This window comes from Photinus pyralis, unplaced genomic scaffold, assembly GCF_008802855.1.
Source record: "Photinus pyralis isolate 1611_PpyrPB1 unplaced genomic scaffold, Ppyr1.3 Ppyr1.4_LG10, whole genome shotgun sequence".
NCBI classification, from domain to species: Eukaryota; Metazoa; Arthropoda; class Insecta; order Coleoptera; family Lampyridae; genus Photinus; species Photinus pyralis.
This window is the reverse complement of record NW_022170250.1, coordinates 19308969-19332401: the sequence shown is the minus strand read 5'-3', so window position 1 is coordinate 19332401 and position 23433 is coordinate 19308969. Positions and strand designations below refer to the sequence as shown.

Below are 23433 nucleotides of genomic sequence, written 5' to 3'. Positions count from 1 at the left end.
AAATGTATAGAGACAAAACTATAAAAATGTTATAAGCTTTCGATTTTGATAAGAAAATTTTTTCCTACACCCCACCATTTTCGAGATATAGCGAAAACCCACCTTGAACCCCCCTCCCTTCCCCCCTGCGGCACCGAAATCGTTCGGGACTTTATTACACAATTATCAGGGGACCTTCAACCACAAATTCCCACAAAATGGAACTACTCGAATTATTTCCTAGAATGACTATGATTTAATTTTGTTGCCGGTAAAATCATGATATCGTAACCGTAAACGTGCGTCATTAAAATACCAAATTCGTATATAATTTCGAATGAACACCGTAGGAAAATTCTATTTTTAAAAAATCACTTGCAGCGTTTCCACTTTTTTGACATTGCCTGTACATAATTTTCTTTGTGTTTTCAAATACGTGATGGGAGACACTCATAGATATAGTCCTCATACGTGTATGGAGACACCACACCTGCAATCTAATCTTCAAACCAAAATATCTTTGATAATGGAATAAATTTATTTTAAAAACAATGCGAGAAGACCAAAAAATGATAGATAAAATGAATTGAAACGTCTTTCAATGGCTACTCCAGATAATGAGGCTCCTGAAAATGTACAATTTGTTAAGGAGATTGAATACAGCGAGATCGAAAAGTTGGAGGTTTTCTACATGTAAAACTAATTACACCGCCAATTAACATTTAATTAGATTGTAGGTGAAGGTAGCTTCGGTGTCGTATACCGAGGAAAATGGAAAGGTAAAGATGTCGCAGTAAAAAACATAACCACTGAAGCCGAACGTAAGGCGTTCGCCGTCGAAGTACGTCAGCTATCCAGAGTCGACCATGACAACATTGTGCAATTGTACGGCGCCTCGACGAAGGGCCCCAACATATGTCTCGTAATGGAATACGCCGAAGGCGGCTCGCTGTTTAACGTGCTGCATTCGAAGCCTCGCGCGCAGTACTATGCGGCTAACGCGATCTCGTGGTGTCTGCAGTGCGCCCAGGTTTGAATTTCGTTAACGTTCGAGCTCGCGGTACTAATCTCTGATTGCAGGGTGTCGCGTATCTGCACGCCATGAAACCGAAACCACTAATTCACAGAGATCTGAAACCGCCCAATCTCTTGCTTATAATGGAGGGTCGAAAGCTCAAGATTTGCGATTTCGGTACCGCGGCGGATAAGAGTACTTATATGACGAATAATAAAGGGTCGGCGGCTTGGATGGCACCAGAGGTAGTGTTATTGAACCGGTGGTTCCCAACTGGTGGTCTGCGGTCTTGTCAATGTTTCATTTTAGAGAGTTAAAATCCACTTGTAGCATTCAATTTCCAGAAATGTTCTTAGTGGGTTAGAACCTCGCTGCCACTAAGTATGGAGGGGTAATACCGCCACTCTTACGTATGTAAATTGACTGAAATTACTGGGTGTAGCGAGGGGGAAATCACAGATAAAATTTTGTACACCAAACATTCATTTAGTATAAATCCATGGATGTCCATCTCCTCGGAAGATCTGAGAGAAGTAGACTGCTAGAGCAAAAAATTTGTCTCAATTTTGTTGAGAAAACAGCTAAACATACTGCCTTGAAAAGAGGGGATGATCGTAAATACCTTGCATATTTTTTATGATTGCTGAAATATATACTTACTGTCCAATATTCCAATATATTTTATGTGGAAAAATGTGGAGAAACGGTTTCTTACATTTTATAGTGCAAACGCTGTTTTTAGGGAAGAATATAGCTCTAGGGGTTTGGAATACCCCCCGAAAAAAATTAAGAAAGGCTTGATCTCTATTTCCCTTAGCACCTTTATGGTAATCTTTGGAAAAAGGCAATCAAGTTATGACCCACCCTTTGTCAGTATACTGCTTAGACCTTGGAGGGTTGGGCTCATTTGAAACCTACTATTTCCTAAACCTGAAGAAAAACCAGGTGCCAAATTCTTGACAAAATAGCTTCCTAGCACAAAGCAAAAAGTGCTCTTCACCTTTTTTTTTATTTCTGTTTGTGTTTATTTCTTAGTAATTCATTTATTGTCTGTCAGTTCCTTAAGATAGATAAAGGGAAGTGCAGACAAATTCATTAAAAAAAAAAGAAATGAATTTGCCTGCACCTCCCTTTATGTACCTTAAATTACTCTCTGGCAAAAATGGAGCCCTTCATCTAAAGTAGGAAAGTTCTTTATTTAATTGAAACATAAGTACAGGGTGGTACAAATTCGTGGCTCACCAATGGGATCTCTGTAACGGTGAGTGATACAGTGTTAAAGCCATATGTTAAATGCCCCTTTTTAGTTTGAAAATTTTCAAAAATCTTTAAAAATTACGTAGATATTACTGAAAAATTAAAATGTCAAATTTCATTTTCCCTAACTTCTATGGGCACTTTTTCGTAGAATCTGAATCTGTTGTCAGAATTTCCATAACACGCTAGACGTAGAAGCTACTATTTTTTAATTCTTATGGGCGCCATATTGGATTTCACTTAAATTTACAAGAAAAATTTGAAAATCAAAAGTTTTACATTCATTTGTCAACAAAACATCCACAACTACATCTTGCTGAATCAGCATGGCTATGATGGCGATGCAATTAAATTAGTTTCTTTTTTTGTCCTCTATCTCAGTATGTAAAAATTAAATATGGCGTCCATAAGAAATAAGAAACTAGTAGCCTGTAGCTTTTACATCTAGCGTATTATGGAAATTCTGATAACAGATTCAGATTCTCTGAAAAACTTATTTTCAAAGATTTTTTGAAAATTTCGAATGCGTTTTTTTAGTCACAAAAAAGATCAACTTTGCCCCCATTTAACCTACACTATCGTTACAGAGATCCCAATAGTGAGCCCAAGAATTCGGAACACCCTGTACACTGTAGTGATAGTTTATTAAGTTTTTTGCATTAAAGCTAAATAACCGTTTTGCCAACAAAAATATTTTACTTTTTTTGACATTTTTTTCTCAACTTTTTTTGTACCTAATAAAATCTGGCACAATAATTGTTGCAGGTTGATTTTTGAGAACATAGTTCGATGCCGTTACGGCGCTCCATTTTTTCAAAAATCCGGCCCTTTATCTTCCGGCCGATAGCCACCTAGGAAGCTAAAATTGCCATCCCCGGAATGGGGTGGCAACCACCTCAGTGTGAAAGTGCCCCTCGACAATATAGATTTTGATCCTCTTAGGCTATTCCTTACGTATTGTGAAAATTTCAAGTTAATCTTGTTAATTTTGAAAAAAATTACTCATTGAATTACGTTTTTAATTTTTTCCAACAGAACATGAGCATCTTTTTTAATGCCACCAAAATCAAAATTACTTTGCAAAAACGACAGGGCATAAATTGTTGTGTGTTTAATTTGAAATTGATGAGATTTTTTAAAAAAGCGATTTGGCGATTTTTTGAAATCGCGCGGTTGTCAAATTTGTTTTTTTAAAGATAAAGATACTAATTTTCAAAATATAAAAAAAATGGAATTCACATTAGAGGGCTTTACCTTGGTTTATCTTCCTTTTTTTGTTGTAAAAATATTTTCAAAATGTTTACACCAAAAAGGGTGCACCCCTAACATAGGGGCCTGAAAAAAATTTTGATCTTAAGATTTGGAATTTCATTTTTGTTCAAAATCGCTAAAGATATACAGAGAGTTCCATTTAAAAAATGCCAGTATTGAATGTCTTGATAACCTGATGTGCAGTCTTCTGATACCACCATTGCAAACATGAGAAATAATGTTTCATAATTTAACCAACTTCATAGCTACATAATCTCGGGGAGAAGGGGTATCTTCGAAACGGCTGAGCCGATTTTAACGAACTTGGGATAGTTGAAAAAAGCTATTCTTGGGTTACAAATATTATAATATTTGAAGGTTTCTTAGTTTCACATATCGCCGCTTGAGGGCTTTTTTCGACATTTCGTGAATTTTCTCAAAAAAATTAACTGCATTGGTTTGATTTTTTCCAACGCAATCTAACTTTTTTCAAGTGCACTAAAAGATAGCCCTATTCTTTCTCTATGCACTGCTAAAAATAGGATGCCATAACATCATTTGTCAAGGTACCATCTGCATCCACTATTTTTTGCAAAGATAGAGATAGATAAAAATTGCCTTTTTTTGCATGGCCACCTCACTATTATGTAAATTATATATAACTTATTTAAGATTAGAATATAAAACCCAGGAAAACCAAGATATTTCGAAAACTATCACAGATAGGTATAGGACATTATTATCAAAAGTTGAAGGTTTTTGGAGGAGCTAAAAGATGACAGAAAAATATACAGGGTGTTCCATTTAAAAAACTCAAATTTTTAATATGCAAGTTTTGCAACTTTGGACCTACCAAAAAAAACACCCTGTAAGCTATATTTTTAATGTTTCATAGTAGATGTATTTATTTGACTTTTACTTAACCCCGGATAAAAGATATAAAACCTGGAATCAAAATTTAAGTAATAATTTTGACAATATACTGACGCTTGCAAATGCCCAATTTTTCTTAAAAATCGAATTATCTTTAAAACTACTAGCTTTTCGGATATTAACCATATAATAAAAAAGACATACAATTACACGTAAAATTCAAAAATGCATTCAAATACAGGGGGTTCTATTTTAAAAAAATGTACCATTTTGGTGGCCTGCTTTGTGGGCGCATCCTGTATAATTCCAAATATTTTTAAAATGTGGAGAAAATTCAACCATATCATAATACAAAAGCACTATCGAAAAATCTTATCTTCAAGGCCCCTGTACAAAACTATGTGATGGCGATAGACCCCTCCTACTTAGGCGCATTACCATGCCAGGTTCTGCAGCTCCAATCAGTACTTACCATGCGCTCAAATCCGCGGACTTTTCCTGCTCGTATTAAACCAACAATTTGTCATTATTTCTGTTTTTTAGGTGTTCACAACGTCGAATTATACCGAGAAATGCGACGTGTACAGTTGGGGAATAATCCTGTGGGAGGTGCTATCGAGGCGAAGACCTTTCTATCACCTGAAGGGGTCCGCGTTTACGATAATGTGGGCCGTGCACAAGGGAATGCGACCGCAGCTCATACGTCACTGTCCGCCGCCGTTAGAAAAGCTAATGCAAGACTGCTGGGACGAGGATCCGTCGATAAGGCCTAGCATGCAAAAGGTTTGGCCTCGTATGTTTCTTTTCCCACTCATTACCAAGCGATACTCTACAGGTGGTCGAGATTATGAGTGCCATTTCGACGTTTTTCCCCGGCGACGATCAACCCATTGTTTATCCTATAGAGGATGACAGTGTGGAGGACGAGTGCGAAGAAGATGATCTTTATGTGAAATCGCAATTTCCTGACAATAGTAAGACTAACTTGGAAAATTCTAGGCAATATACGCTTCCGCAGCCGCCCGATTCGGGGATGCCGCCTTTGTCTGTGGAAGTTGATCCGGTAATTTTGATATGTGTTAGCCGTTAACTTATCACATTGTTGAGTAATCCCGATACAATTTATTATTTTGCTATTGAGAGATTATAATGTGCGAGAGGACGCTTACCCCCTACCCTTTAGGCATGTACTAATGGGAAAACTATAAAATTAGGGAAGTATAATGTGTGAAAAGGTATTTTGTGCCTACTACTGAAATTTCAAGGCATGAGATCTACAACTATGGCAAGGTATTTTACAATCATTTTGTACTTCTCGCAGTTTTTGACATTTTTTGATTAATTTTCACAATCTCAGCAGCCCTGGAAAGTTTTAGCGGTCACTCACGTATCTTAAACGCTTTTTGAATGGGCCCTTGCATTTCTAAATTGTTCGAGAAAAATTGAGATATGTCAAAAACTATGACAGATAAATGCGTCGAATGCGCTTAGAAAAAAATAGAAAATCGTATGTTTCTTTTAAAAAAAACAAGATGGCGCCAACTTCTGATGTTTACGTAATTTCGCTTCAACGTTGCCACTGTAGTTAGTGTATGGTTGGTGGCCTAAGTGACAGTAAGCTTTCGATTATCATTACTTTTGTCGATGATCGTACAGCTACTACTATAAAGAATAGCTCACCTGCCCACAATGATTAGATAATTTTTGAATTTCAACCAATCAAATTTCTTTATTGTCAGTCCACTGAACTGAGATTGAATTATCATGGCACAACTGAGTATAAGGGTCGCTTTTCCTTATCTCAGGTAAATTTATCTGACACTTAGGTACGTGCCATGGAAACGAAACATTTTGACACACATTTAACTGAAAGAAGAAAGCTCACCCCTAAGAACTGTTTCTATATATTAATAATAATAGCAAATGCAGTAATTAAGAAGCAAAAGTTATCATGTCTGAAACATTTTCGTGTCTTAATTGTGCTCAAAGGAAAGGAAATTTGATCCAAAGTTGGCATTTTTTAAACGCAATACTTACTTCATATTTTAACATCAATTTTTTACATGTCACAACCTATATTTTTTGTATATGTAATTATACAGGGTGAGCCATAATGCGTAGATGGAAAATTGTGGGTTTATTACGCTCATATTTAAATTTTATTGTCGGGGCATGTTTAAGGACCCTTAAGGCTACAACCTAAAAATATTTTCAACGAAATTGCAATTGTTACACAGGGTGATTTATATCAAAGTCGCATTTTTTTTAATGGAACGCCCTGTATATTATTACATACTTTGACACTGTATATTTTAACATCAATTTTTTGCATTCTTCGTCCTGATTCCATTGATGTATCACAACCTATATTTTTTGTGTATGGTATATTATTATACAGGGTGAGCCATTAGTGCGTAGGTGGAAGATTGTGGGTTTATTAACGCCCAAATTTAAAATTTATTATCGGGGCAGGTTTAAGGATCCTTAAGGCTACAACCTAAAAATCTTTTCAACGAAATTGCAATTGTTATACTGGGTGATTTATATCAAAGTTGCATTTTTTTAAATGGAATCCCCTGTATATTATTACATACTTTGACAGTGTATATTTTAACGTCAATTTTTTTGCATTCTTCGTCCTGATTCCATTGATGTATCACAACCTATATTTTTTGTGTATGGTATATTATTATACAGGGTGAGCCATTAGTGCGTAGGTGGAAGATTGTGGGTTTATTAACGCCCAAATTTAAAATTTATTATCGGGGCAGGTTTAAGGATCCTTAAGGCTACAACCTAAAAATCTTTTCAACGAAATTGCAATTGTTATACTGGGTGATTTATATCAAAGTTGCATTTTTTTAAATGGAATCCCCTGTATATTATTACATACTTTGACAGTGTATATTTTAACGTCAATTTTTTTGCATTCTTCGTCCTGATTCCATTGATGTATCACAACCTATATTTTTTGTGTATGGTATATTATTATACAGGGTGAGCCATTAGTACGTGGGTGGAAGAGGGTGTTGCATTAAAAAAATACCAACACTGGGGGAAATCTCAGAAACTATGGTCCAAAAATTTTCTCTACTTCTATTCTCCGTAATTGTTAGCGTTATCAAAAAAGTAATAAAGGCGTGATATGCCATTTTATATGCCATTTTTGGATCAATATAAAAACATCAAAAAACTATCAAATTCAGAGTGACCCTACATTTTCTTAGTTAAAAGAATAATTTTATTGTTGAATAATCTGCCGTTTTCAGAATAATTATAAGGACTCGGATAAAAAAGTTTTCCGGATCTAACCTCATTTTTTAAATGCGACATCCTGTAGATATTAATCTAAAATAATTGCACATTAAATTATCTTTTCAAAAAACATAACTCACCGTGGATTAATTAAAATAAGGTTCAAATGGTACACAAAAATTCAAAAACAATTTGATTACCAATTTAGAAATTAAAAAAAAAATTCAAAAAGGTGTTTTTTTTAATGTTTGTGTTATATTTTTGAAAAAAGAATTTATTGTGTACCTCGAAAACGGTAGATTATACAATAATCAGTATAAAGAAACATTTTTCTGTATCTCTTTTGACTAAGAAAATATAGGGTCATTGTGAAACTGAAAATTTTTTGATTTGGTCCTGTATCTCTCAAGCAAGCGAATATTCGCATATTTTGTTTTTATTAACTTTGATCCAAATAGAGCACATGACTCCTATATTACTATTTGATACCAACAATTACGGAAATACCTTTTTAAACTGTTGAAAATGGGACACCCTGTACACTAAAAACACCAACCCACTACTTTATTATTATATACGATAGCGCAGAACGGACAAGGTAGTTCAAATTATGTAATCCCGAGATATAAGTCGGGATTATATTTAAGTATATCCTCACCTACATCTCGAGATTACGTATAATCCCGACTTATATCTCGGGATTAAGTATAATCCCGTCTTATATCTCCGGATTAAGTATAATCTCGAATTATATCTCGGGATTAAGTATAATTCCGATTTATATCTCGGGATTAAGTATAATCCCGACTTGTATCTCGGGATTAAGTGTAATCCCGACTTATATCTCGGGATTAAGTATAATCCTCATTTACATCTCGAGATTACGTATAATCCCGACTTATATATCTCTCTCGGGATTAAGTATAATCCCGACTTATATCTCGGGATTAAGTATAATCCGCACTCACAGCTCGAGATAACGTATAATCCCGACTTATATCTTGGGATTAAGTATAATCCCGAATTATTTCTCAAGATTAAGTATAATCCCGACTTATATCTCGGGATTAAGTATAATCCCGTCTTATATCTCCGGATTAAGTATAATCTCGAATTATATCTCGGGATTAAGTATAATTCCGATTTATATCTCGGGATTAAGTATAATCCCGACTTGTATCTCGGGATTAAGTGTAATCCCGACTTATATCTCGGGATTAAGTATAATCCTCATTTACACTCGAATTACGTATAATCCCGACTTATATATCTCTCTCGGGATTAAGTATAACTCTCGGGATCACTCACAGCTCGAGATAACGTATAATCCGACTTATATCCGATTACGTTATAATCCCGACTTATATCTCGGGATTAAGTATAATCCTCATTTACATCTCGAGATTACGTAGTATAATCCCGAATTATTTCTCAAGATTAAGTATAATCCCGACTTATATCTCGGGATTAAGTATAATCCTCATTTACATCTCGAGATTACGTATAATCCCGACGACTTATATCTCGGGATTAAGTATAATCCCGACTTATATCTCGGGATTAAGTATAATCCTCACTTACATCTCGAGATTATACGTATAATCCCGACTTATATCTCGGGATTACATATTTTGAACTACCTTGTCCGGTCTACGCTTTCGTAATTATATTTGTTATACGATTTGGTGCAAAAGTTAAAATAGTTTATTTCGGAATGTTTAATGAAAAATTTGAAAATGTCTCAAATTCAGTTTCTTTTTGTGTGGTTTTCCAGAGATCTGGTTTACACCAGAGAAAACTTTCACAGTTTCTATGAGATGGACCGGAAAGCGATGCTTGGTGTTTAGTGCTTCTTGCGATTCTGGGGAAGGTCGGGGTGGTATAAATTTAGCGGATTTATCAATCCTAACCTTCAGAGGGAAGAGGTTTGTCCCCTTTGGCCCAAAGATGGTCCCGGACATCCTCTCCAATACTGAAAACAATCAACCCCCACAAATACGAGGGTGCTTCAATTTGAGCTTTCACTTGGGGTTGGCTGAAGGAGTTACGCCATCTCTTAGCTTAAGTCATTGGGGAGGGGAAGATTAGGCGGAATTTCAATTTCTCTCCTTTGACACAATCCGCCCCTGTAGAAAGAAATGTGGCTCCTTAGAAGGAGGAATTAATGACAAATGAGAACTAAATAAATGTAGCAGTTTTAGTTTGACCGACACATTTTCTTTTTGTTTGCAGGACGCATGGGAATTAGAAGAGTATAACGACTTAGAATTGCGCACCATGCCCGGATTTGACAAGATGATGCCCAAAAACTGTAAGTGCAGATTGGAAAACCGCGCGCAGATGTTTAATCTTTTCTCGCTGCTTTTGTTTTGACATCTTCGCGACTTTATCGTGACATTATTTATACACATTTAGAGCGTTGACTTCCGAGTTGTGATGATTCACGCGGTGAGACTTTAAAATAAGAAGGTTCTTGGATGTAGTAAGAAATTTAAGCTTGTGACCTGTTAGTCATCGCTTTAATTTTGTCTTCGGTTTAATGTAAAATGTCACTGGAAGTCGTCATTCTGTCTGCCAAGAAATCGTGTTCTTTTTCTTCTTTTTTAATGTTGCATGTGGAAATGACTGATTTCACGTTTACCAAGAAGAAATGTAATTTTGTACATGTTTCTTTTGCCAATTAGGACAGCTGACGATTTTTTAAGTTTTCCTTCTGTTTTATTTCACGCAATTACTTACAGTGTGTTGTTGTTTAAATTTGTAAACAATTACAATTAGCCATAAAAGTATTTAGCTCGCTCAAAATAATGCTACGGACAAATTAAACGGCCGCTCTGGAAGCGATGTTCCATAATCATAATCAGCCACTTCAGGGGGAGTGGATACTGGAATCAAAGGGGTCCGTTAACTTGGCCCCCCCACTCTTAGATTTGATAGTCGTATTATTTTAAAATGAATGCGCCCATATGCGCCACCGATAATAACTCTTGCGCTATTGTCGTTTTTTATAAATCCGAAAAAACATTTGGGGGGGCCAAGTGAACGTAGCCCCCCCCCCCCGTACGTATTTTGTCGCTTGTAACTAGGTCACCTGATACATTTGGTTATGCGCTCAATTGCGCCACTTGAATTAAAGTTAGCGCCATTACGGTTAAGCCGTGACAAATTTTCAAAAAGCGGGGGGGTCAACTTAACGTTTTTAAAAGTTACTTTTTTTTAACATCTTTTCATACGAAATTGTACTCTCAGGTATGCGCTGAAATGCGCCGTAAAAAGATATCTTTGCGCCATTATTGTTCTTTGGTTATCCTTAAATATATTTGGGAGGGGCCAAGTGAACGGAACCCCCCATAATGCATTTTGCTACCGGTATTTGTGCCACTCGATACACCTGGTTATGCGCTCAATTGCGCCACTTGAATTAAAGCTAGCGCTTTAACGTTTAACTAAAGCTCCCAAAAAAACACCCTGTATAGTGTTTCTGAAAAGATTTTTGTTTACGGCGCATTTTAGCGCATGATGAAACGTACGATGTAGTAGAAAAACACGTAAAAAAACTTAACTTTCGAAAACGTTGTTAGCCCCCCTCCCCCCACTTTTTAAAAATATTTTTTATGGCTTAACTGTAATGGCGCTAGCTTTAATTCAAGTGGCGCAATTGAGCGCATAACCAGATGTATGGAGTGGCACAAATACCGGTAGCAAAATGCGTTATGGGGGGGGGGGGTCCGTTCACTTGGCCCCTCCCAAATATATTTAAGGATAACCAAAAAAAAAAGAATGGCGCAAAGATATCTTTTTACGGCGCATTTCAGCGTATACCTGAGAGTACAATTTCGTATGAAAAGATGTTAAAAAAAAGTAACTTTTAAAAACGTTAAGTTGACCACCCCGCTTTTTGAAAATTTGTCACGGCTTAACCGTAATGGCGCTAGCTTTAATTCAAGTGGCATAACCAAATGTATCAGGTGACCTAGTTACAAGCGACAAAATACGTACGGGGGGGGGGCTACGTTCCCCCAATGTTTTTTCGGATTTCTAAAAAACGATAATGGCGCAGTGGCGCATAAGGAGCGCATTCATTTTAAAATAATACGACTATCAAATCTAACAGTGGGGGGGCCAAGTTAACGGACCCGAATCAAAGAATATTATCGTTGCTGGAATTTAACCAGCGAGCAGATGCGTCCGAACGCCCTTTTTGTGGAGATCTCTTAGCCCAGGAAAGGGGTCGACTAAGACACCGGGGGAGACTTAGCTCCCAGGATCACACAGCTTATTGGCTTCATCACCGACCGTTACGCACCCCCTGAATTATCGAACATGTGAAGCTCCACATCGATATCAAGGATCATCATTGGAGGGGCTTAATCTATTTGCGATTTTGGACGAGTAACTATTTGTTAATGTCAAAATAAACATTGTGTAAATCACTTGTATTACTATCTTGTCCCCTTCTATCGTTTTCTGTGTTTTAAATTCATAATTCCCCAAAGCGTTTCCGTTCGAGATTTTCATTCATCATGTATTTTTGCCAAATTAGGCATTGGGCCCGGTTCATGAATTTGTTGGTAATTAATCGGGGGCGCCCTCGAGTGAATTTTGGCAGTCTTCCGCTTTTTTGCCCATAATCGTGCAGCGAAGGTTTTTTGAACTCGCGTTGGATCCGCCGTCTTCGTCGCGCCTCGTCTAACGTGTTAACGTCTTTCCGCGGATAGAATTTATATATAGAGGCATTCTGTAGTGCCGAATCATGGTTTGGTGTCTGTTTTTAGAGGAGTGACTCACGTAAACGAAATTAGTTCAGTTTGTTTAGTTGCGGTGGGGTGCGCTTTTATGTTTTTTAGTGTACAAACAGATCCGTATTGTACCAATTTCGAGATGGATTTCTCAGAGAAGCTCTCCGCGAAAAGTTCGTCCGTCCGCGAAATTTGCCTCCCCAAAAACGCGGGGTACGGATCTGCGCGCCGATTCTTGTAAGAGGTAATTGGTGGAAAATGCGCGAAGGTTTTTTGAACTTTTCGCCGGTGAAAAGATTTCGATTTTCGTATTTTAGTCGCGCTTTTTTTTTAATTCGTCTCGCAGCTGCAGGACGTAAATCTTTTACGCATGTCCGGAGAGGTCTCCACGAGAGCGTGTGTTTTCCTCTAAGATTTTCAGTTATCGCATCCGTCTTCTTCGGGCTCGGTTTTGTTTTGGAAACCCCCTGGTGCGTCTCGGCCGATTTTTGGAACACCCCGCACGTTCGCGCCCCGACGTTTTTGGCGATAATGACATAATTCGAAAAAATTACAATGTGCGATTGTCCAACTGCTGGTGTTATTACAACCCACGAAACTCGCAAGAGTTGGATTATTTTTAACGAAAATACTACACATATCGGTGGGTATTCTTGTTTCTTGCAGAAGCTATTAATAAATTCGCTCGTTAATCTTCCCAATGTTTGTCTTCCTTATTATGTCACGCGGTCTTAGCGGATTTGGAAATTTGTTCCTTAAAGTAAATACGGAAGAGCGAGCGATTAAAATGCCGTTTTGGTAATTCGCCAAGTTGATCTCTTTCCTTGATGTATGTTTTATTATGTTTATATTTTTTCCCTCCCGATTCGCTTCCTTCTACCAAAATATTCGTGTGTCAGCTCTTTGTTCCGGTGGATGTTTACTGTTGGAGTACGTTGTACTCAATTACTTTAAATAATTGAAGTATTTTTAAATGTGAAAGCTTTAAAAACAAAAAAGTTATTCATTCATTCTTTACGCTTGAATCACCCAATTTCCTCGTGCCCCAAGGAGTTTTGCCTAATCTTTACTATCTTTGGAACATGTTTCAAGTGAATCACAACTTGGTAAGCTATTCACTATGACATTTTGGCACGAAGTGGAAGGTTATAATGAGGCTTACAAGTTTGTCGACAAGCTTAACAAATGTGCTACTTTTTACGGGGTGAGTCACATGTCTTGCGTAAATCTCATGGCGTTTGTGTCCAGTTTCGAGTAGAACTCAGCCACCAAAGCACTTTCAGTGGTATCACGTGCTAAAAATGTATTGTGTGTTTATGTAAGATTTTTCAAAGTAGACGATTAGCTCATGAGTTACAACATTGGTTTCCTAAACGTTTTGGTCCCCCAAAGTATAATAGAACGGATTTTTAATTTTTACGAAACGAATATTTAGTGCTACCCTTTCTCGAACCGCAATTCTCCATTAACCCTTCAATTTTGACGCCCCAAACTTGTACGTAAATCCATCACTAATTACAGAATTTTTTGTTTAATCCACTGTTGCCATTTTTTGAGATTTCCAAAAGTTAAACATTTGCTCTTGGACACAAATACAAAATATCCGCATTTTTATAATATTCGACTCATTTGGGCCTTGGGGGTTTGGATCAAGAAGGTTTGTTTTCCCTCTCTCTTCCTTTCATCTGCAGAATGTATCATGCCAACCTTGTTTATTTTTTTCTAACATTTCCATACTTTTCTTGCCACGCCACATTTGTCATTTGTAACACATTTTGGAAATTTCCGAAATTTACGATTTTTTTAGAAACATTTTCACTATTACCTGACATTTTCCACCTATGAAAGGCGAGCCGAATTTTTTTTTAATTCGGTTCGGCTTGGCTCGACAAAAATCAGGTCAGCTCGAACCAAAACTTGGCTCGGAAACCAAGCTGGGATTCAAAACGATGGAATTTACAATTGAATATTGAAGGTTAAAAAACTTTAATCAAATAATTTTAATAGTTAACTAAATATAAACAAAACATATACACTGTGTCCAAGAATAAGTTGTCGATTTCATTTTAATTTTTCGTTAAATAAATAAACTGTTGGTTTCAACAGGATGGTGCACCCGCACACAACGCCTTAATCGTGTGAGAATACCTATCGGATATATATTCCAGGAAACTTGTCCGATAGGTTTTCTCACACGATTTCGGCGTTGTGTGCAGGTACACCATCCTGTTGAAACCAACAGTTTTGTTTTTTTTAAGTGCATTGTTGTATTCGTATTAAAAAAAAATGCTACTCAGTGCGGTATGTAATTTTTACGGGCCTTATAAGAAATAAAGTTGATGATGATTTCTTTGTCTCTCCACGTTGTCTTGTAGAGCCCAAAAGTGCCAAAGAGAAAGTGTTTTTAATTTTTTTGTATCTGTTCAAATATCATTAGAAAAAAATAAAAACAAAATCGGCAAATTTCGAATTTTCTAGCATATCTTCGGAAGTAATCGTAATTTTCTGGTTTAAAGCATAATAATAACTCTTTAATTGCTAATATTTTTCTCTAATTTGACCATACAACCATGATAGACATCCTTATCTTGAACACAGTGTATATCTCCTAAATGTTAATACTAGTTTTTGGAGGAAATTTAATTAGCTTTCATTTTGAAGATATAACCGGGTATAAAAAAATTGATAGTTTTCGAGATATTGAGGAAAAAACGAAAAAAGGGGCCTAAAATTCAAAATGGCGGTCACCCCCCCACATGCAGGCTTTTTGGATGTGTTCAAGAGGAAGGTCCAAAGAACATTTTCCCGGCCCTAATAACAGATGGAGTAATTCCTAGGGTAGGTTCGTCCGCCCCACCACTGCCTTCACGAGCCAGCTCATTTGCCTTTTCGTTGCTCCTTATTCTGCAGTGCGCTGGCACCCTATTAGACTCACTTAATCTATATATACAGTGATTTTCATTTAGAAGTAGGCATAGGAACTAGTTTTAAATGACAATATACGCTCCACATAAGACATCGTAAACAACTTTCAATTTTAACTGAGGATATGAAACTGAATGTTTTTTTTGTGGAAGAGAATCCCATAAGAAATAACGGCCGAATTTAATATCTCTTCATCATAACCTAAAAGCATACTATTACCACAGATATACAGGGTGGCCAAATAAGAATGCGAGGTACTGTATCTGGGAACCTGTCCATCGTAGAACCTTGCGGTAAAAAAATTATTACTAAAACGGCCACGAGAAAAATCTGGAAAATATTTTTAAGTTTCTGCAATGGCCGCTAGGGGGCGTAACTGCAATCTGTGAATTCCGCTATATTAACCTAACAATAAATTGTCCGGTCTTTGAAGACGACAATAATCTGAACCTTTTTTGTTTGACAATTTTTCCCGTATCTCTAAAAATGAAGTGGTGGGGGGGTATTCAAAGGTTTCCGTAAAGAACACCCTGTATCTTCGAAACGACTGAGCCGATTTTAACAAACTCGGGTTAATTGAAAAGGGTTATTCTTCGGCTACAAATATTACAATATTTGAAGTTTTGTTAGTTTAACATATCGCCGCTTGGGGGCTTTTTTCGACATTCCGACAGAAATGGTTAATTTTTTCAAAAAAATGAAATGCGTTGGTTTGATTTTTTTTCATGAAAAAGTAGCCAAATGATGCCTGAACAATCTCGCAAAAACCGCATCTCGATATCTTGTTCCTAACCTAAAATTTAGGCAAAAGAAAAGTTTATACGCTCACAATTTTATTTTTTTAAGCTAATTTTTCCGGAATTATTTTTATTATATAATTTGTGGCCCTAAGGACCTAAGGTGGATCGATTTAAAAAAGGAAGCTTTTAATGCCGCCGTAAATGCTCGAAATGCTGGCCATCACGATATAAAAAATGTATATATCTCTCAAGATACCGAGATGCTGTTTTCGCGAACATGTTTAGGCATCATTTAGCTACTTTTTCATGAAAAAAAAATCGAACCAATGCATTTAATTTTTTTGAGAAAATTAACCATTTCTGTCAGAATGTCGAAAAAAGCCCTCAAGCGGTGATATGTGAAACTAACAAAACTTCAAATAGTATATTTGTAGCTGAAGAATAGCTCTTTTGAACTAACCCGAGTTTGTTTAAATCGGCTCAACCGTTTCGAAGATACAGGGTGTTCTAAACGGAAACTTTTGAATAACCCCCACCACTTCGTTTTTAGAGATACAGGAAAAATTGTCAAACAAAAATTGTTCAGATTATCGTCAACTTCAAAGACCGGACATTTTTTTGTTAGGTTAATATAGCGGAATTCACAGAAACATCATTTTTTTAGATTCCAGATTGCAGTTACACCCCCTAGCGGTCATTTCAGAAACTTAAAAATATTTTCCAGGTTTTTCTCGTGGCCGTTTTAGTAATAAATTTTTTTACCGCAAGCCTCTACGATGGATAGATTCTCAGATACAGTACCTCGCATTCTTAGTTGGCCACCCTGTACGCATACAACAGATTGCTAACATTATGCATTTTATGGGTATACTTAAAAGCGCCCTCTATCTATCTATCTGTGCTATTACTGTCGTTTTTATTAAAAAATCTAGAATGACAATACAAAATGCGCGCGCATGTTATTTCGGTTGTATAAAATTAGGCGTCTTTCAGAAGGATTTTTGTCAAAGTAGACATAGAAAATCCCTATGTCTACTTCTAAATGAATAGCACTGTAGAGTTCGTCTGCAGTCAAGCACTGTAGCCCATCGGAAACTGTCCGCTGCGTCGCCTGACTGTCACAGGTTCTCTGGTGCACTGGGAATGATGGCTAAATTCTCTGCCTGAAACAGGGTGCTACACTGTCCGAGGGAGAAGCTAACGTCAGTTCTCGGTTGATGACCATATACACCTATACCCGTTCCCCTTTCTGTTAGGAACCCGTTTGTAAACCACACGACTCCCTTTAGGTTTGAGGAACGGGAATCTGGTCCCTGTCCGGGAGACCGACTTTAAAACTCTTAATGGCTTGAAGATAAGATTTTTCGATAGAGTGCTTTTGTATTATGATATGGTTGAATATTCTCCACATTTTAAAAATATTTGGAATTATACAGGGTGCGCCCACAAAGTAGGGCGCCCAAGTGGTACATTGTTTTAAATAGAACCCCCTGTATTTGAATGCATTTTTGAATTCTACGTGTAATTGTACGTTTTTTTTAAGTATATGGTTAATATCCGAAAAGCTAGTAGTTTTAAAGATAATTAGATTTTTAAGAAAAATTGGGCATTTGCAAGGGTCAGTATATTGTCAAAATTATTACTTAAATTTTGATTCCAGTATCATTTATCCTCGGTTAAGTAAAAGTCAAAGAAATACATCTACTATGAAACATTAAAAATATAACTTACAGGGTGTTTTTGTAGTAAGTCCAAAGTTGCAAAACTTCATATTAAATAATCCCACTTTTTTAAAATCAGATAAAGATTTTTAAAGCAGATAAAAATTGCCTTTTTTTTGCATGGCCACCTCACTATTATGTAAATTACATATAACTTATGTAAGATTACAATATAAAAACCAGGAAAACCAAGATATTTCGAAAACTATCAGAGATAGGACATTATTATCAAAAGTTGAAGGTTTTTGGAGGATGGAGATGACATTAAAATATACAGGGCGTTCCATTTAAAAAAAGTGATATTTTTTAATATGAAGTTTTATAACTTTGGATCTAGAAAAAAAAACACCCTGTAAGCTATTTTTTTAATGTTTTGTAGTAGATGTATTTATTTGACTTTTACTTAACCCAGGATAAAAGATATAAAACCTGCAATCAAAATTTAAGTAATAATTTTGAAATATACTGACGCTTGCAAATGCCCAATTTTTTTTTAAATTTTCGGATATTAACCATATAATAAAAAAGACGTACCATTACACGTAGAATTCAAAAATGCATTCAAATACAGGGGGTTCTATTTAAAAAATGTACCATTTTGTCGGCCTACTTTGTGGGCGCACCCTGTATAATTCCAAATATTTTTAAAATGTGGAGAATATTCAACCATATCATAATACAAAAGCACTCTATCGAAAAATCTTATCTTCAAGGCATTAAGTTACTCCGCGCAATCGTTGACTCATCCTGTACAAGAGAGTGCGATATTTATCATATCTCGAATTAACTAATGAATTAAAAGTTTAACAGTATCTCCTTTTTTAATTGCAGGTAGTAGAAGCACGGTACAAACAGAAGTACAAAATTCAATTCCCCCCGAAGCGCCGGACTCGCCCGATCCGAACCTCGACAACATGTACCTACTCCTGGATCCGCATCTTCGCCCCGCCACGCCCGACTTGGACGATCCCAGTTCCGTCTCGCTATTCGAGGAACACAAACAATTAGCTCAGGAATATCTTAAGGTAAATTAGCTCGACTTGATAACGTCGGCCTCAATTTTTGATTGAAGGTACAAACGGAACTAGCGTATTTATCACAGCGAAAGACGAAACTACAGGAAACACAAAGTTTAGAGCAACAGAGACAGAGAAAGACAATAGAACAGTTACAAAGTGAGAAGCAGGCCCTAATATTGCTTAAGAAAAGCTTAGAGAAACAGAAAGAGTTACTTACCGCCAATATCGGTCGGCCGCCGTCTGACGGTTGGGTTTTAGTGCCACGAAGTGACGAAAGTGAACTTTAGGCGTTTGGTTCGTTTTTACTTATTTTAACTCTGTGTTATTATTTTTATTTTTTTTTAATCTAGTTTTTTAAACATATCACTGTACATATATGTTTTTAATATGACAAATTTTAAATGTCTTGGGTTTGTTTCAATGCAAACATGCAAGAAATAAAGTTTTTATAATGTTTGACCAATGGAATTTGATAGGTATTCTTTCATGTTCCTTTTTTGTATGTATTTTAGCTAAATTAATGGCTCGTCAGTTTATAATTTTTTTTTACAGAAAGCGAGTAATTTTAGATGCTTGCTTATACATTTGTTTTAGTTTTCAACATGGAGCAGATCTATGAAAAAAAGTATGCGAAGAACACTTTTTTCAGGAAAATTTTCAGTTTCTTTTCTACAACACCAAACTCTTTTCCAGAAATTGTACGAGATGTCTTGGAACCAATATAATATAATCTCCGTTTGACTAGGAGAGGCGATTTAAGCTATGTTCAAAAATAAATATAAGAAGAAGAATAAATATGATCTAAATTAAAAATATTTTCTTTTTTTCCCTTACTAAAAATAATTGCATGCGGCCCGCGAGATCGTAATGAATTTGGAAACTGGCCCACATTTGAGTTCAGAAATTAAAACTTTAATTAGTCGCTTGGTTCCCTGTCATCCCAAAACCTGGAAATTGCCTTAAAATTCTTGTTAATTAAGCGCGCTTCATTTGACACCAAACATTTGTCAATCAGATACATCTCATTAGCTACCGTAATTATGCTTAGTTATTTGGGTGTGTTGAAATTCAAAAATTCGGTAGTCCAGTTAACGTCCCTTGCTGGTGATTTTTCTGAATTGCGCATGAAATATTTTTATTTATTTGTTTGACTGTACTAAAATGCTTTGCCAACAACCCTATATAGGTGTTCACCAAAATCTACCCCTATCCGTTCGCAAATTACGTGTACTTTTACAAAAAGCGTCTTTTACTCGGGAAACATACACTTCGAAGGGTGGTTTGTCTGAATAGCGCGTGAAATATTTTTATTTATTTGTTTGATTGTATTAAAATGCTCTGCCAACAACCCTATATAGGTGCTCAAAAAAATCTACCCCTATCCGTTCGCAAATTACATGTGTTTTTAAAAAAGCGTCTTTTACTCTGCACTCATCCATTTCAAGGGGTGGTTTTTCTGAATTGCGCATGAAATATTTTTATTAATTTGATTGATTGTACTAAAATGCTCACCCAACAACCCTATATAGGTGCTCAAAAAAATCTACCCCTATCCGTTCGCAAATTACATGTATTTTAAAAAAGCGTCTTACTCGGCACTCATCCATTTCAGGGGTGGTTTTTCTGAATTGCGCATGAAATATTTTTATTAATTTGATTGATTGTACTAAAATGCTCTGCTAACAACTCTATATAGGTGCTCAAAAAAGTCTACCCCTATCCGTTCGCAAATTACTGTACTTTTACAAAAAGCGTCTTTTACTCGGGAAACATACACTTCGAAGGGTGGTTTTTCTGAATAGCGCATGAAATATTTTTATTTATTTGTTTGACTGTACTAAAATGCTCTGCCAACAACCCTATATAGGTGCTCAAAAAAATCTACCCCTATCCGTTCGCAAATTACATGTATTTTTAAAAAAGCGTCTTTTACTCGGCACTCATCCATTTCAAGGGGTGGTTTTTTTGAATTGCGCATGAAATATTTTTATTAATTTGATTGATTGTACTAAAATGCTCTAACAACCCTATATAGGTGCTCAAAAAAGTCTACCCCTATCCGTTCGCAAATTACGTGTATTTTTTTAACTTTGTCGCTAGAGGGCGTACGAAATCGCTTTATAAAAAATACAGCGGTTTTAGGAATTTTTGTTTTTAAATTTGCATACATGTTTTAAAAAACAATTGACATTTTGCGGAAGAGGAAGCTTGATTTTATCTGATTGCATTTGTACGTCATAAAATAAGATTTACAATCGCCTTCACAAAACGCTAGGGATTCAACGGGCGTGTACCTACTTATAACGGAAGCAGAAGCGGAAGATAAAATCTTTTTTTTTTGTGGAACCGGAAGTGTGAATACTGTTATAAATTTGATAAAAACTGGAATAATCAGAGTTTATTAAACTATGCAGTAAAAACCACGAATTGTTGCGACGAACTAATGAGTCGAATGAAAGTAAACAAAAACAAACAAGTCCCGCCACGTCTGACAGCCGGCTCTACTGACAAACTCAAGCGCCGTTCGGCCAATCAGAGGGCGCATTGAAAAATTCAAATAGACTTCCGTTACAAAATAGCGGAACTGAAATAATATGCAGAACTTCCGCACTTGCGGAAGTAGAGGTCTGCTGCATCACTAGTGCTTTCTGTGCCAAAGTCTTCCTTATTTCAACACTCACCATTTACTTAGAAATCAAACTTAGTCAGGATGCGCATACTGCTGTATTGGTTGCTAACGCTTGTTACAGGAATATTCCATTCCAATGCTAGATTTTGAACTAAATAAAACACAATGGACTTAAATAAATATTTATACAATTTTAACTATCACAGTAACTTATAATATACAATATCAAATACTATTTCTATAACATCCATAGAGCTTCTCAGTCAAATACAACTACAATGAACGTTTTATTAAATGAAGATGGCAGTGAAATGATGGATGACTACATTTACTCAATGCGTGTGTACTTAATCGTTAACATAAAAGAGTAGGTACTATATGGGTAACGTAGCACCAACACTTTTAGAAAATATCTTTGAAAAAACACCAACACCGGTAGCACCACCCGGAACGCTCGCAACTACAGACCACAAAAGTGTAATAATTTGTCCAACGGCTCCGAGCACGGTAAACGGCGTGCTCTGCAAGTGTAGGGCGCAGTATAAAGTCACTCCCAGCGTAAAAACATAGGTGACGGTGAGCCAAATTCGTTCCCGTGTAAACGAGTGTTTCAAATAAGCCACGGGTCCCCACAAGAACATGAAACTACAACCTTATTAATAACACCTACAGTTTACGGCCAAAAATATTTACCTTAAAACGAAAAAGACACTACCTAAGGTGAATAACAGCGCGAATTTTCTCGCTTTTAAAATCAGCACGGGAATGTACATTAGAGAAATGGAAAAGCACAGGATGCCCATAAGAACGCAGGCGCAAAATCCCGCTATCCTCTGGAAGCGTGTCTGGAACGTGAATTGTTTAATAGCGAATTCCGGCGAGTTGGGATAGTCACCAAGCTCGGGCAGCATTGCTTTTGGGTGCTCGCGAACCACGTCTCCTCCTCTTGGCTTTCCGATTTTAACCAGTTGGAGAAGTTGGGTTTTTGTATCGTTGGCATTTGTAATTTGAACGACTTCTTTTGGTCGTTCTGCAGTAGCAGATACTGATCTAGATCCTTTTTCAAATCTGCCATTTTTATGATGTTTGTTTTGTCAAGATACGTCAACAGCTGACAGTTGACAGTTGATAGGATTTGACGCTACCAGAAACACTTCTGTTTTGTGGTTATTGGTCCTCGTTGATTATGTCTATGTACAGGGTGAAGTACAAAATTATGGGTATCCCAATTACCTCACCAAGGGATACACCTTGTCGTGGTGGTGGGGCTCAGTAGCAACTATTTCAGTGGTGAAGCTAAGTATCCCAGGCAGATAACTGCTAGACTCCATGGCTGTTATCTATAAAGTTTAGTACGTGAGCTATTAACGAAAGTATACTCGACGGATACTCAATAAATGTGGTTTGGGGGACAATACCAGAATTGGTTTTAGTTTGAATTGGAAAACGAGCGAAATACCTTTTAAACTTGTCTAATGGAGTAGAGATGTTTGAAAAGGCTCTCGACGGTTACACATCAAACGTGACAGACGAAATTTTCCACATCTGTTCAAGGTTATCTTGGAACTGTTTGAACTTATGGATTCTACAGGCCACATTCTATAAGAAAAATTTTTTTCCGGGTCGATCTGAGACAATTTTTTTTGAGGGCCTCAAAAAAAGGCAGTTATTTACCTTCCTTTTTTACCAGAAATCGACTGCACCAAAATTTCTCGGGAAAACACTTTTTCTTATTAATTTGGGTGCGTAGAATCCAAATCAATTCGTACTTTTTCGATCGGACTTCTCAATCCAAAGTTATGGACTAGAAACCAATTTCGAAAGAACTACCAGAATGACAGGTCTCTAAGGGTGGAGTCCATAAATCTTTGGAAGGTTTGGGCCGCAATGCAACTCAGCCACCCCAAGCAGGGACGACGCATCAGATTTCGCTCTTAGCATTTTTTAAAAAAAAAAACTGTCTGTCACCATTTTTATTTATATCGGCTGTTAACTGCGAGAAGGACATTTTTGCCAAAAGGGATTAATGG

At 36.6% G+C, this 23433-nt stretch overlaps 2 protein-coding genes across 2 annotated transcripts; one reads left to right on the top strand and one right to left on the bottom strand.

The window, feature by feature from the left end:
* Positions 1-479: 479 nt before the first annotated feature.
* Positions 480-19233, top strand: LOC116161311 (mitogen-activated protein kinase kinase kinase 7-like). Its single transcript, XM_031474625.1, has 8 exons — positions 480-661; positions 710-1009; positions 1060-1239; positions 4919-5158; positions 5211-5438; positions 9863-9941; positions 18587-18780; positions 18828-19233. Exons 1-8 carry the CDS (start codon positions 581-583, stop codon positions 19059-19061), a joined length of 1536 nt encoding a protein of 511 aa, XP_031330485.1. The 5' UTR covers positions 480-580; the 3' UTR covers positions 19062-19233.
* A 2336-nt stretch (positions 19234-21569) lies between these two features.
* LOC116161315 (vesicle transport protein SFT2C-like) lies at positions 21570-22515 on the bottom strand. Its single transcript, XM_031474629.1, has 3 exons — positions 22299-22515; positions 22097-22248; positions 21570-22048 (listed from the first exon to the last, which is right to left on the bottom strand). Exons 1-3 carry the CDS (start codon positions 22476-22478, stop codon positions 21778-21780), a joined length of 603 nt encoding a protein of 200 aa, XP_031330489.1. The 5' UTR covers positions 22479-22515; the 3' UTR covers positions 21570-21777.
* Positions 22516-23433: the final 918 nt, after the last annotated feature.

Bases quoted from the DNA above. Each gene is read 5' to 3' on its own strand.
- LOC116161311 (XM_031474625.1), top strand. From the start codon at position 581: ATGGCTACTCCAGATAATGAGGCTCCTGAAAATGTACAATTTGTTAAG. The intron at 1,010-1,059 runs GTTTGAATTTCG...CTCTGATTGCAG, and splicing joins GGTGTCTGCAGTGCGCCCAG to GGTGTCGCGTATCTGCACGC. The intron at 18,781-18,827 runs GTAAATTAGCTC...TTTTGATTGAAG, and splicing joins TAGCTCAGGAATATCTTAAG to GTACAAACGGAACTAGCGTA.
- LOC116161315 (XM_031474629.1), bottom strand. From the start codon at position 22,478: ATGGCAGATTTGAAAAAGGATCTAGATCAGTATCTGCTACTGCAGAAC. The intron at 22,249-22,298 runs GTGACTATCCCA...TTCACGTTCCAG, and splicing joins AGCAATGCTGCCCGAGCTTG to ACACGCTTCCAGAGGATAGC. The intron at 22,049-22,096 runs GTAAATATTTTT...ATAAGGTTGTAG, and splicing joins AGTGTCTTTTTCGTTTTAAG to TTTCATGTTCTTGTGGGGAC.